This window comes from Sciurus vulgaris (assembly GCF_902686455.1).
Source record: "Sciurus vulgaris genome assembly, chromosome: 10".
Classification (NCBI taxonomy): domain Eukaryota; kingdom Metazoa; phylum Chordata; class Mammalia; order Rodentia; family Sciuridae; genus Sciurus; species Sciurus vulgaris.
In genome coordinates this window covers 46,701,453-46,714,621 of record NC_136470.1, presented here as the reverse complement: position 1 = coordinate 46,714,621, position 13,169 = coordinate 46,701,453, and the positions used below count along the sequence as shown (strand labels likewise).

General features: G+C 38.9%; 1 protein-coding gene across 2 annotated transcripts in view; it reads right to left on the bottom strand.

Moving 5' to 3' along the window:
• The window catches only part of CRYBG3 (crystallin beta-gamma domain containing 3), a 107,453-nt gene that overhangs the window by 11,341 nt on the left and 82,943 nt on the right, over window positions 1-13,169 (bottom strand). For both annotated transcript variants that reach the window (XM_079100531.1, XM_079100532.1), the window contains one exon: window positions 519-658. In XM_079100531.1, coding sequence (XP_078956657.1) covers window positions 519-658 — 140 coding nt within the window. The remainder of the gene's footprint in view (window positions 1-518; window positions 659-13,169) is intronic.

Sequence of the window (13,169 nt, the reverse complement as noted above, 5' to 3'; positions counted from 1 at the left end):
TAAACTTTTCCTCTTCTAAGTTGTTCTTTTTGTGTATTGTGGTCACAACAATGAAAAAGCTAACTGAAACAACATGTAAATGAGTAACCTGGAGGGACCTACTCTAGAATAAACATGCTGTCAAGTCAAAACACAATGAAACAATCTTAAGTCTTGCAAACAGTCACTTGCATGATGCAGGCAATGATATTCACAGTGAAAGTGGTTAGTGAAATTTCTCCTGAGAAGAATGTGAGTTCAATCAGGGAAAATCATCTGATCTACCTGCTCCATGGCACATGCTCTGACAAGAGGACACCCCTTCTCTCCCAACAGGCTCTTCCCCAGACCACTGCAAGCTACTACTACTTATGGGACACAGCAGTCTTCTCTTATTTAAACAGAAACTACTATTACTACATTAAGAAATAAAAGGAGAAAGAATATCATCAGACCAAAACAGCACCAGGGAAAAACCAGCCATGAACACTGTCCTAAAACTGTGACCTAATCAGACCAAGTTCTTTTCTCATACTTACAGTCCACTTTTTACCCACACAGACTGGGTATAGAAGTGCAGGTCCTTGTTCAAAACAGAGTTCACAGCCTCTTCAAGATGTAACTCTCTTCCCTCACAATGTTCCAGAGCAAAAAGGCTGATTGAGGGTTCTTCAAAAATCTAACAGCCCAAAAAAGAGAGAGCATTATCATATGGAATAGCCACACCTCAGTAACACCCCAACCTGAAGGCAGGGTACCTTGCATGCATCATATTCCCAAATATGGAATATACTGCTCTACTCTCTAAAGACAGTAAAGACCACACTGAAGAGATTAGCTTCTATTATAATTTTTATTCACTATTATAAATTAAAGTTGAAGTTGTCAGAAAAGTAATCTTCATAACTCAAAAAATGGACACGATTAAACGTTAAGCCTAGTTCCAACTTACATATTAAGGTCTTGTGGTAGTATAACATGGACGGACCACATAATACTGTTGATGCCAATACTTTTAGGTGGCAACAGAATAAATGCTGAATGGAATGGTAGCTTCATTTCCCAAAATACCACAGAAGCAGTCACTGAGAACGGAGGACTTTATGGCCCTATGTTGTTACATTCTTAGGAGGGAGATAAAAGGCAATCAATTTAAAAAATAGCTAGAAGGCACAGGAACAGAGGAGATTTCTCCATTATAATTAAGTATTCCCTCAACTCATCATCTCAGACAATAACAGAATCAATACTGCTCCTTTTCCTTCATTAGTATATGCAAGTCACCATCCCAAGAAACCAAAGGGAGAGAAATAAAACAAGGCACCATCCTTGTATTTGGGGCATTACTGCCTAGCAGCTAAATTTGAGATTTACAGACATCATTAATGTAATCCAGGGTCAAACACACACACACACACAACACACACACCCTAAGAGTGATCATTAGAAATCTAGATTATTTTGAGCAGAAGGGAGAAAGCATCAAGGAAGCTCTATGGATGTGGTGGTATGTGAGCTCAGTTTGGAAGGAATTTGGAAGGCTGAGAGAGAAGAGAGGGAAGGCACTCTGCAAAGCAAGGGAGACGAAATGCATGGATATGTAGATGAGCCGCAAGCAGAACCATTTAGTTAGAATACTGAGTCTGACAGGAAATAGTGTGAGGTACTTACACTGTGTTATTGTGTATTGTGTTGCCTGCCTCCCCCGTGCGGAGCAGGTGCAGATTGCTGCCAGGGAGAGTTCTCGAAGGCTTTTGAATGGACTGAAGTATCTTTAACTTGATAAATGAGAAGCAGTACACTAGCAGAGGGACTATGGTTGGGTCAAATAACATTAAATAAACCCTCAAAAAACAACTGGAACTTACAAGTGACCTGAAGATATACTTGCAACTGGAGCAAAATGAATTATGAAAGCATTACTCTTTGTAGCATTGTTTGGGCTATCGAAGGATGGGGAACCATTTTAATGCCCATAATTGAATAAATTATGGTACATTCACAGAGGAATCCTACATAGCTGCAAAAAGGAATCAGGATCTTGTTAGGGAACGATAACCAAGATATTTCTTCAAAGACAAAGTGAGGAACAGTGTAAAATAGCATAGTTTATATGCTAAAGTTTTGTAGTAAAGGAAAAACTTATGCACACACACACACACACACATATATATATATACATCAAAATATTTCAAAAAAGTACAAAGCCAATATCCGTGGCCACCTGCTGGGAGGACAGCAACGGGGAAGACAAAGGGCACAAGTGGAAAGAGTGGGAGCACGGTTTTTCACTGAATGTCTTTTAGTACTTTTTGATTTTTGAATCATGGGAATATATTATTTATTTCAAGGTTTGTCAATTTCTATGCATCTGTTTGCATTGTGTGTGTGTGTGTGGGGGGGGGTTTCTTAAAATGGCCCTTGGGAAACTTATCTGGCACCAATATAAATGAAGAAAAGAGTGGGGAATCCTGTTACAACTCTAGTAGACTGCTAGAATATTGGAGGCCGAAGAAAAAGAGAACTGGACCTGAAATGCAGTCCTGCTATGGGGGACAGAAGGAAGGTTAGGAAGAAGGAAGACGCCCCCCCACCTGCCGAATGACAGAGCAGACTTGCAAAGAAATGCAAGGAGTCAGTGAAGAAAAAGAGGTGGAAAGCTGTGGCTGGGAGCATGGTGGTGTATTCTGTCCTTTATGAGAAAATCAGGAGCAAAAACTTACCTAGGAGCTAAAAACTTATGTTTAGAGCTGGAGGTCTCCAGGATAAGGTAAGAGGCAGGCTAAGCTTAACAGAGATGTCCAACATACACTGGACCCTTTGGTGTGGAGTTCAGCGGGGAAAAGACCAGGCGTAGAGGGAAGTTCAGAAACTCTCACGAAGCTGGATAATGACAAGTCCTGAGTGTGAGAATGGGAACGGAAGGACAGAATTGTGCTGACAGACACGGCTGGCTGGTGAGGGAAGGTGGCTAAACAAAGGATCCAGAAAAGGGGAGGCCAAAGAGACCCCTTTACATTACATCAGTAAAGGGGAAAGAAAGTAATAGAGAAGAGTGGTCCCACATCACACAACCTCCAGCAGTGCCGGGGAAGGGAGTGACTGCAGTAAAGCTGTCTGGGTTTGGCAATTGAGGAGGATGGCGACCTTTGTGAGAGCTGTCTCAGTGGTGTGTCACTACTGAGGGTGAAACTGGGCTGTCAGGACTGAGGACTGAATGGTGAGAAATCGCAGACAAGGTGTACAGACTATTTTTAAAAGAAATTTGATAAAGAGAAGGGAAAAAGGGTAGTGACCTAAGAACATGCTCAGCGGTACAGTGGAAAGTCACAGTGAATCGAAAGAAGGAAGGTTCCAGAGAAGGAATGAGAAGTCCAATTCACTGCTTCCCTTCCATTCAGAACCACTTGCTGGAACTGGTCAATAAGGGAAAGAATCACACTGGAAGGGATGAACTAGACTCCCTCTGAAATAAAAGGCAAGACAGGAAAAGGAAAAAGATGCTGAGATAGTTCCACTGAAAATAGGAAAATGTGATTTTCTCTTTACCTTACGTGGCTAAGGTTGCTTTCTGACCAGAGGTCTTAAGCACTGACCACTACAACTTTCTGCAGTCACAGAAATGGTGTGTATCTGTACTTCCCACTATGGCTGCCACTGGTCATGTGTGAGCATGAGTGTTCAAAATAGGGCTCATGTGACCAAGGGACTCGATTCATGTCATTTAACTTAAATTTAAAAATCCATATACGACTAGTGCCAAGGTTCTAGATAGTGCACTAGAGACGGGGTGACACTGGAAAAGAATGTGACAATCGCTGTGCAGCAAGACAGTAAGCCCGGGGTGAAAAAGCTGCCCAGAGCACTGCTCTTTTGCTCAGTAACCATTACTGACTGGGCAGGAACAGAAGCCCATTACTGTCACTGAGACACTGAGCGATCACAGGGGAGATTAGGCACCCTCCTGCTACCTGTGAAACAAAAATGGAAGTATCCCAACAGTTCACAAAATACACTGAAAGTGACTGAAAATGAGGAGACAATCAAATCCACAGGTAAGCCCCTGACTTACTGCTGGATGTTTTTCAACATCCTCACTCTCAGGCTTTTTATAAAGCATTTCAGCTGACCTCTGTACACACATCTACCTGTGGTGACTCTTGGTGTGACCCCTGCCTGTCCAGGTGCCTTGCCTTTCTTCCCTTCCTCCAAAAAGCTCTAAAACTATTTTTTTCCTAATTCACTTGAAAACAAAACTTGACCTGAATAAATAGAAGGCTGTTTATAATATTTATCCAATCTGTGTAGCTATGCATTTAGTTATGTGGTTCTTGCCAGAACTGTGCTGAGGGTGTTTTCTTATATACCTCATTCCTGTGTAATATTTGAACAGGTCCAAATCTCAAAATACATTCGGACTGGTAGAACGGTCTTCACTCACTTAATCCTTACAATTTACCTTTAGTATAGCTACTAATGTTATCCAGCTTTGCAGATGAAGCATCAAGACATGGGTCTCACAGTGAGTGGAAGAGAGGGTGTTTGAATCTGGGCACTATGGCCCTAGAGGCTGTTCTTAACCCCATGCTACTGTCCTGAAATGTTCTAAGTACCAATAATTTTATAATGCAGAATATTTCCAATTGGCAGGTGTGATGCTACACTAAGCTGGTAAATATGTGGGATACTTTTTTTTTTTTTTTTTTTTTACCTTCACCTCCCTGCTGGGTGAACAAATGTGTCTGCCATCTCAATTTGAAGCTCTGAGACCCTGGTACAAGTCCTCGGCTAGAAAGGACTACATTTATATGAACACATCTTAATATAACTAGATAAAAATTTTAAATCCAAGTAACTACTAAGACTTGTACTTTGGCAATGTATAGTTCTTTGGGTTTCAAATCACTATTTGTATGGGAAAGGTGTTGACAATCCCTCAGAATTATGTTAAATGGTTAAGCTCTAAATTTAATATTTTTATTTAACAAATATTTTATAGTTAACGATTTTATTTCACCCCAATTTTTAGATGAACCAAGGCTAAAATACCAAGTGCAACTGTACTGAATTAAAGGAAATTAACCATAATGTATACATTGAATATTTTTCAATTCCAAAGAATTACCAAACTGTGCTGCCAAAAAGTTATTTAAAATGATACTAATTTAATAGAAGGCTCAAAAATCTCCAAGACTCCAATCTTGACTTGTCAAGGTTGGTTATATTAAAACATTGTCCTGTAAATGCCTATAGGCTATCAAAAATCTTAAGTGTTGCACAAAAATATGAATTAACCATTGTCTGTGAGCTGTTACGATATTATTAAGCACTTATGTGCTACAGGTTTCATGTGCACTGGCTCATTTAATTCCATTTTAGAAACATGCCCGGCAGGGTCACTCAGGTAATGATTATTAATGGTGGAGGTAGGACTTGACTCAAAGGCTGTCAGACACCAAAGCAAACTCTTCACAAGGAACTATAATCCTTCTTACAGAGTCTTTCATTTGGTTCAGAAAATCAGTTTCAAAATAGAGCTATCTTTCTTAACTAGCTTTTATTCTTTTTAAAAAATACTGTAATACTGTAATATTTCAAAAATAATAAGCACAGTTATGACCATCTTCTCAAGATCCAGAAGTATTACATCTTACTTTGACTTCATTTGTATCAGTATTTATTTTTAATTGACAAATAATATATACCTATTTATGGAGTACGCTGTGGTAATTCAATAGATATATATGAGGTACAATGAGCAAATCAGGGTTCTTAGTATTTCCATCTCCTTAAACATTTATTACTTGTGTTGGGAGTCCTGAATGAACTCCTCTCTTCTAGTTCTTGGTCAAATAGACAATAAATCAGTGTAATCCAAAAATATATAAAATTTTGTATTAAAAAAAATTTTTTTTTTTGGCCTTGCTGCACAGGACCAGCTCCAAGTCCCTGAGCCAGCGCGGCGAGCTCTGGCCTGCAGGTTGCTTCAGAGACCAGGAAAGGGCAGCCAGGGACTTCCCCAAGCAGCCCGGCTCCCTCCGGCAGGAAGAGCCTTTCTAGGCTAGCTTCTTGGTGCAGACGGCCCAGTGAAAGCCTTTCTACTCAGATCCAGCCACAAGTCCCCAAGCCAGCAGAGACCTCCTACCCGCAAGCAGCCTCTGGGACCAGGGCAGGGCAGCCAGAGACCTCTCCAGGCGGCTCTGCCCCCTCCGGCCGCAGGCTTTTTCCACAGGGCGATCCAAGATGGCGGACTAGAGGGTGACTGCATCTCCAGTCACTCCAGAACCCAGAAAACAAGAAGGGGAGGCACTGAGAGACTCGAACTAAAATAGAGCCACGGGGTGAGTCTTACCCACCTGGTGAAGCTCAGCCCGGGCGGCTGGCTCGCATTTGGGTGGCTTATTAGAGTAGGGCAGGGCAACTAGAGTCTTACCCAGGTAGCCCTGAGCACTCAGGCGGTGGGCTCCTCCCACACGGCCAGCTTCTCGGAGCAGGCCCCCCAGTGAGAGCCTTTCCACACAGAGCCAGCTACAAGCCCTGGAACCAGTAGAGGGCTAGGGGCAGCTTTCTTCAGAAGCACTGCATTATCAAGTTACCCCAAGACTTCAGGCTACTGAAGGCTGGGAGGTGATACACTGGAAATCTACAGGGACACTATAAGCCAATAGAGGAAATCTGCATTATCACAGAGTCCCACTGACATCTGACCAATATGAGAAAACAAGGGAAGAAAATGTCCCAAAAATACCTAGATACTATATCAATAAAACCCAATGACAGCACAGCAGAAGAAATGTCAGAAAGGGAGTTCAGAATGTACATAATTAAAACAATCAGGGAAGCAAAAGAGCAGATGAAAGAGCAAATGCAGGCATTAAATGATCGCACCAATCAACAGTTAAAAGAGCAAATACAGGAAGCAAGAGATCATTTCAATAAAGAGTTAGAGATACTGAAAAAAAAAAAAAAAAAACCAGAAATCCTTGAAATGAAGGAAACAATAAGCCAAGTTCAAAACTCCATAGAAAGCATAACCAATAGGATAGAACACCTGGAAGACAGAAACTCAAATATTGAAGACAAAATATTTAATCTTGAAAACAAAGTTGACCAAACAGAAAAGATGGTAAGAAATCATGAACAGAATCTACAAGAATTATGGGATATCATGAAAAGGCCAAATTTAAGAATTATTGGGATTGAGGAAGGCTTAGAGAAACAAACCAAAGGAATGAACAATCTATTCAATGAAATAATATCAGAAAATTTCCCAAATCTGAGAATGAAATGGAAAACCAAGTACAAGAGGCTTATAGGACTCCAAATATACAAAATTACAACAGAACCACACCAAAGCACATTATAATGAAAATACCTAACATACAAAATAAAGACAGAATTTTAAAGGCTGCAAGAGAAAAGAATCAAATTACTTTCAGGGGTAAACCAATAAGAATATCAGCAGATTTTTCAATCCAGACCCTAAAAGCTAGAAGGGCCTGGAACAACATTTACCAACCTCTGAAAGAAAATGGATGCCAACCAAGAATCTTATACCCAGCAAAACTTACTTTCAGATTTGAGGATGAAATAAAATCCTTCCATGATAAACAAAAGCTAAAGGAATTTACAAAAAGAAAGCCAGCATTGCAGAACATTCTCAGCAAAATATTCCATGAGGAAGAGATGAAAAACAACGATGCAAATCAGCAACAGGAGGAACTAGCCTAAAGGAAGAGCCAAATAAAGAGGAAACCAAATCATGTCAAAAAACAAAAATGAGTCCAATGACTGGGAATACAAATCATATCACAATAATAACCTGAATTTAATGGCGCGAACTCATCAATCAAAAGACATAGACTGGCCGATTGGATTAAAAAGAAAAATCCAACAATATGCTGCCTGCAAGAGACTCATCTCATAGAACGAGATACCCATAGACTAAAGGTGAAAGGATGGGAATAAACAAACCATGCACATGGACACAGCAAAAAAGCTGGAATAACCATCCTCATTTCAGATAATGTGGACTTCAAGCCAAAACTAGTCAGAAGGGATAAAGAAGGACATTACATACTGCTTAAGGGAAGCATAAATCAGCAAGACATAACAATCATAAATATCTATGCCCCGAACATTGGCTCATCCATGTACGTCAAACAAATCCTTCTCAATTCCAGAAATCAAATAGAACACAACACAATAATACTAGGCGATTTTAACACACCTCTCTCACTGCTGGATAGATCGTCCAAACAAAAATTGAATAAAGAAACCATACATCTCAATAACACAATTAACAATTTAGACTTAACAGACTTATATAGAATATACCATCCGACAAAGAACGAATACACTTTCTTCTCAGCAGCACATGGATCCTTCTCTAAAGTAGAACATGTTTTATGCCACAAAGCTACTGTTAGCAAATACAAGAAGACAGAGATACTACCTTGTACTCTATCAGATCACAATGGATTGAAATTAGAAATAAATGACAGAATAAAAAACAGAAATTTCTCCAATACCTGGAGATTAAATAATACACTATTATACGATGAATGGATAACAGAAGACATCAGGAGGGAAATTAAAAAATTCTTAGAGGTAAACGAGAACAAAGACACATCATAACAAAATCTCTGGGACCCTATGAAAGCAGTACTTAGAGGAAGATTTATTTCATGGGGCACATTCAACAAAAGAAGTAGAAATCAACAAATAAACGACTTAACACTACAGCTCAAAGCCCTAGAAAAAGAACAGCAGACCAACACCAAAAGTAGTAGAAGACAGGAAATAGTTAAAATCAGAGCTGAAATCAACGAAATTGAAACAAAAGAACCAATCGGAAAAATTAACACAATAAATAGTTGGTTCTTTGAAAAAATAAACAAAATTCATAAACCCTTAGCCACACTAACGAAGAGAAAGAGGGAGAAAACTCAAATTACTAAAATTTGGAATGAACAAGGAAATATCACAACAGACACGAGTGAAATACAAAACATAATTAGAAGCTATTTTGAAAATCTATACTCCAACAAAACAGAAAACCTTAAAGACATCAACAAGTTTCTAGAGTCATATGAATTAACCTAAACTGAACGAGGAGGACATACACAACTTAAATAAATCAATTTCAAGCAATGAAATAGAAGAGGTCATCAAAAGCCTACCAACAAAGAAAAGTCCGGGACCTTATGGGTTCTCAGCGGAGTTCTACAAAACGTTTAAAGAAGAGCTCATTCCAATACTTCTCAAAGTATTCCATGAAATAGAAGAGGAAGGAACCCTCCCAAACTCATTCTATGAAGCCAATATCACCCTGATACCTAAACCAGACACACACACATCGAGGAAAGAAAATTTCAGACCAATATCCTTAATGAACATCGACGCAAAGATTCTCAACAAAATTTTGGCAAATCGCATACAAAAATATATTAAAAAGATAGTGCACCACGATCAAGTGGGTTTTATCCCAGGGATGCAAGGTTGGTTCAACACTGGAAATCAGTAAATGTCATCTACCATATCAACAGACTAAAAGTTAAGAATCACATGATTATTTCAATAAATGCAGAAAAAGCATTTGATAAAATACAGCATCTCTTCATGTTCAAAACACTAGAAAAAATTGGGGTAGTGGGAATATTCCTTAATATTGTAAAGGCCATCCACACTAAGCCCATGGCCAATATCATTCTAAATGGTGAAAAACAGAAAGCATTGCCCCTAAAAACTGGAACAAGGCAGGGAAGCCCTCTTTCACCACTTCTATTCAACATCGTTCTCGAGACTCTAGCCAGAGCAATTAGACAAACCAAAGAAATTAAAGGGATATGAATTGGAAAAGAAGAACTCAAACTATCCCTGTTTGCTGATGACATGATTATATATCTAGAGGAACCTGGAAATTCCAGCAGAAAACTCTTAGAACTCATAAGTGAATTCAGTAAAGTAGCAGCTTACAAGATCAATGCTCATAAATCCAATGCATTTTTATATATGTGATAAATCTTCAGAAAGAGAAATTAGGAAAACTACCCCATTCACAATAGCATCGAAAAAAATAAAATACTTGGGAATCAATCTCACAAAAGAGGTGAAAGACCTCTACAATGAGAACTACAGAACACTAAAGGAAGAAATTAAAGAAAACCTTAGAAAATGGAAAGATCTCCCATGTTCTTCGATAGGAAGAATTAATATCGTCAAAATGGCCATACTACCAAAAGTGCTATACAGATTCAATGCAATTCCAATTAAAATCCCAATGATGTACCTTACAGAAATAGAGCAAGCAATTATGAAATTCATCTGGAAGAATAAGAAACCCAGAATAGCTAAAGCAATCCTCAGTGGAAAGAGCGAAGCAGGGGGTATCGCAATACCAGATCTTCAACTCTATTACAAAGCAATAGTAACAAAAACGGCATGGTATTGGTAGCAAAATAGACAGGTAGATCAATGGTACAGAATAGAGGACATGGACACAAACCCAAATAAATACAATTTTCTCATACTAGACAAAGGTGCCAAAATATGCAATGGAGAAAAGATAGTCTCTTCAACAAATGGTGCTGGGAAAACTGGAAAATCGTATGCAACAGAATAAAATTAAACCCCTATCTCTCACCCTGTACAAAAATCAACTCAAAATGGATTAAGGACCTCGGAATCAGACCAGAGACCCTGCATCTTATAGAAGAAAAAGTAAGTCCAAACCTTCAACTTGTTGGCTTAGGATCAGACTTCCTTAACAGGACTCCCATAGCACAAGAAATAAAAGTAAGAATCAACAACTAGGATAGATTCAAACTAAAAAGCTTTCTCTCAGCAAAGGAAACTATCAGTAATGTGAAGAGAAAGCCTACAGAGTGGGAGAATATCTTTGGCACTCATACTTCAGATAGAGTGCTAATTTTCAGAATCTATAAAAAACTCAAAAAACTCTACACCAAGAATACAAATAACCCAATCAACAAATGGGCTAAGGAAATGAACAGACACTTCACAGAAGAAGATCTACAAGCAATCAACAGATATATGAAAAAGTGTTCAACATCTCTAGTAATAAGAGAAATGCAAATCAAAACTACCCTAAGATTTCATCTCACCCCAATTAGAATGGCGATTATCAAGAACACAAGCAACAATAGGTGTTGGCGAGGATGTGGGGAAAAAGGTACACTCATACATTGCTGGTGGGGTTGCAAATTAGTGCAGCCACTCTGGAAAGCAGTATGGAGATTCCTCAGAAAGCTTGGAATGGAACCACCATTTGACCCAGCTATCCCACTCCTCGGCCTATACCCAAAGGACTTAAAATCAACATACTACAGAGATACAGCCACATCAATGTTCATAGCTGCTCAATTCACCATAGCCAGATTGTGGGACCAACCTAGATGCCCTTCAGTTGATGAATGGATAAAGAAACTGTGGCATATACATACAATGGAATATTACTCCGCCATGAAGAATGATAAAATTATGGCATTTGCAGGCAAATGGATGAAATTGGAGAATATCATGCTAAGTGAGATAAGCCAATTTCAAAAAACTAAAGGATGAATGATCTTGCTGATAAGTGAACGAGGACATATAATGGGGGGAAGGAGGGGTTAGCGTTAGGGTAAGGGTTAGGTTTAGGGTTAGGGATAAGGAGAGAGGTAAGAATGGAGGAAGGAAGGACTGTATAGAGGGAAAAGAGGGATGGGAGGGGTGAGGGGGAAGGAAAAGAGAAAAAAATAATTTTCTTTTTTTTTTTTTTTTGCTACCATGGATTGAACCCATGCGTGCTTAACCACCAAGCCACGTCCCCAGCCCTTTTCTGCATTTTATTTAGAGATAGGGTCCTGCTGAGTTGTGTAAGGCCTCCCTAAGTTGCTGAGGCTGGCTCTGAACTTGTGATTCTCCCATCTCAGCCTCCCCAGCCGCTGTGGTACAGGTGTGTGCCGCTGTACCCAGCGTGTATCAAAATTTTAAATGAAACATACAAAGAATAGTAAAAAATAAGTGCCCTCTTTGCACCACAATCCAACTACAGTGCTTGAAGGTGATTAAAGTGAAATAAAACCATAAGGGTGGGGCCCTGAACCAACAGTACCGTGGCTTTAGAAGAGGAGGTTAGTCCTGAGGTAGGAAGCTTAGTTCTACTCCCCAGGTGATTCTGTATGCTGCCTTGGAGTTTTGCAGAGTCCCCACCAGCAAGGACAACTTAACATATGTGTCTGTATCTTGTGCTTCCTGACCTTCAGAAGAGCCAATAAACTTTTTTTTAAATATAAATTACCAAGTCTGAGGTGTTCAGTTATAGGAACAGAAAATGAATTAGGACAAGCAGCAACAGGAAACTACTATGCTTTTTCTTACTGACCAATGCTTTTTGTGTTTAAAGAAATTGATCCTACTTCAAAATCATTAGGATGGTTTCCTGTATTTTCCTCTAAGTTATAAAGTTTGCTTTCAGTATTTAAGTTTTGTGTTTAGAGTACAATAACGTTCTATTGTTTTTCCCATGTAAAGAGTCAATTGTACCAACACCATTTATTTAACAGTTCATAATAGCTATATTGTAAGGTAATTTGTGTCATCATCCACGTTTTATTATTATGTAGGTCAGTTTCTATGCTACCTACCCTATTCCACTGTTTCACGGGTCTTTCCTTGCTCTGGTATCCAATACCTTAATTATTACTGCTGCATAATGACTATGCATTTGGTAGGATAAGTAATCCTACCTGTTATTCCTGAAAATTATTTTGGGGATTTTGGACCCATTCTATTCCAAATTTATTTTAGGATAAGGTTGTCATGCTTTATCCACCCCCATCACCAAAATAGACAAAAAGTTGTAAACACTTTGGCAACGGATTAATTTGGGGGAAACCATAACTTTGCAATTATTGACTCTTCTAAAAAAAACAATCTCACTCCATCTTTTATGTCGTTGTGATACAGCTTTTAAAATTTGCTTCAGAAAGGACTTATTGTCTTAGATTAGGTTTATTCCTATGTACCCTATAGTTTAACTGCTACTTTTCTTGAATCTAGCTCCTGTAAGTATGCATGTTAACCCTAATAATTTATTTGTAGATGCTCTTGACAGTTTTGTTTCTTCCTCTATACTTTTCTTTTTGTTTTTTGTTTTAATCTTATGAAACCGTCCAGGACTACAG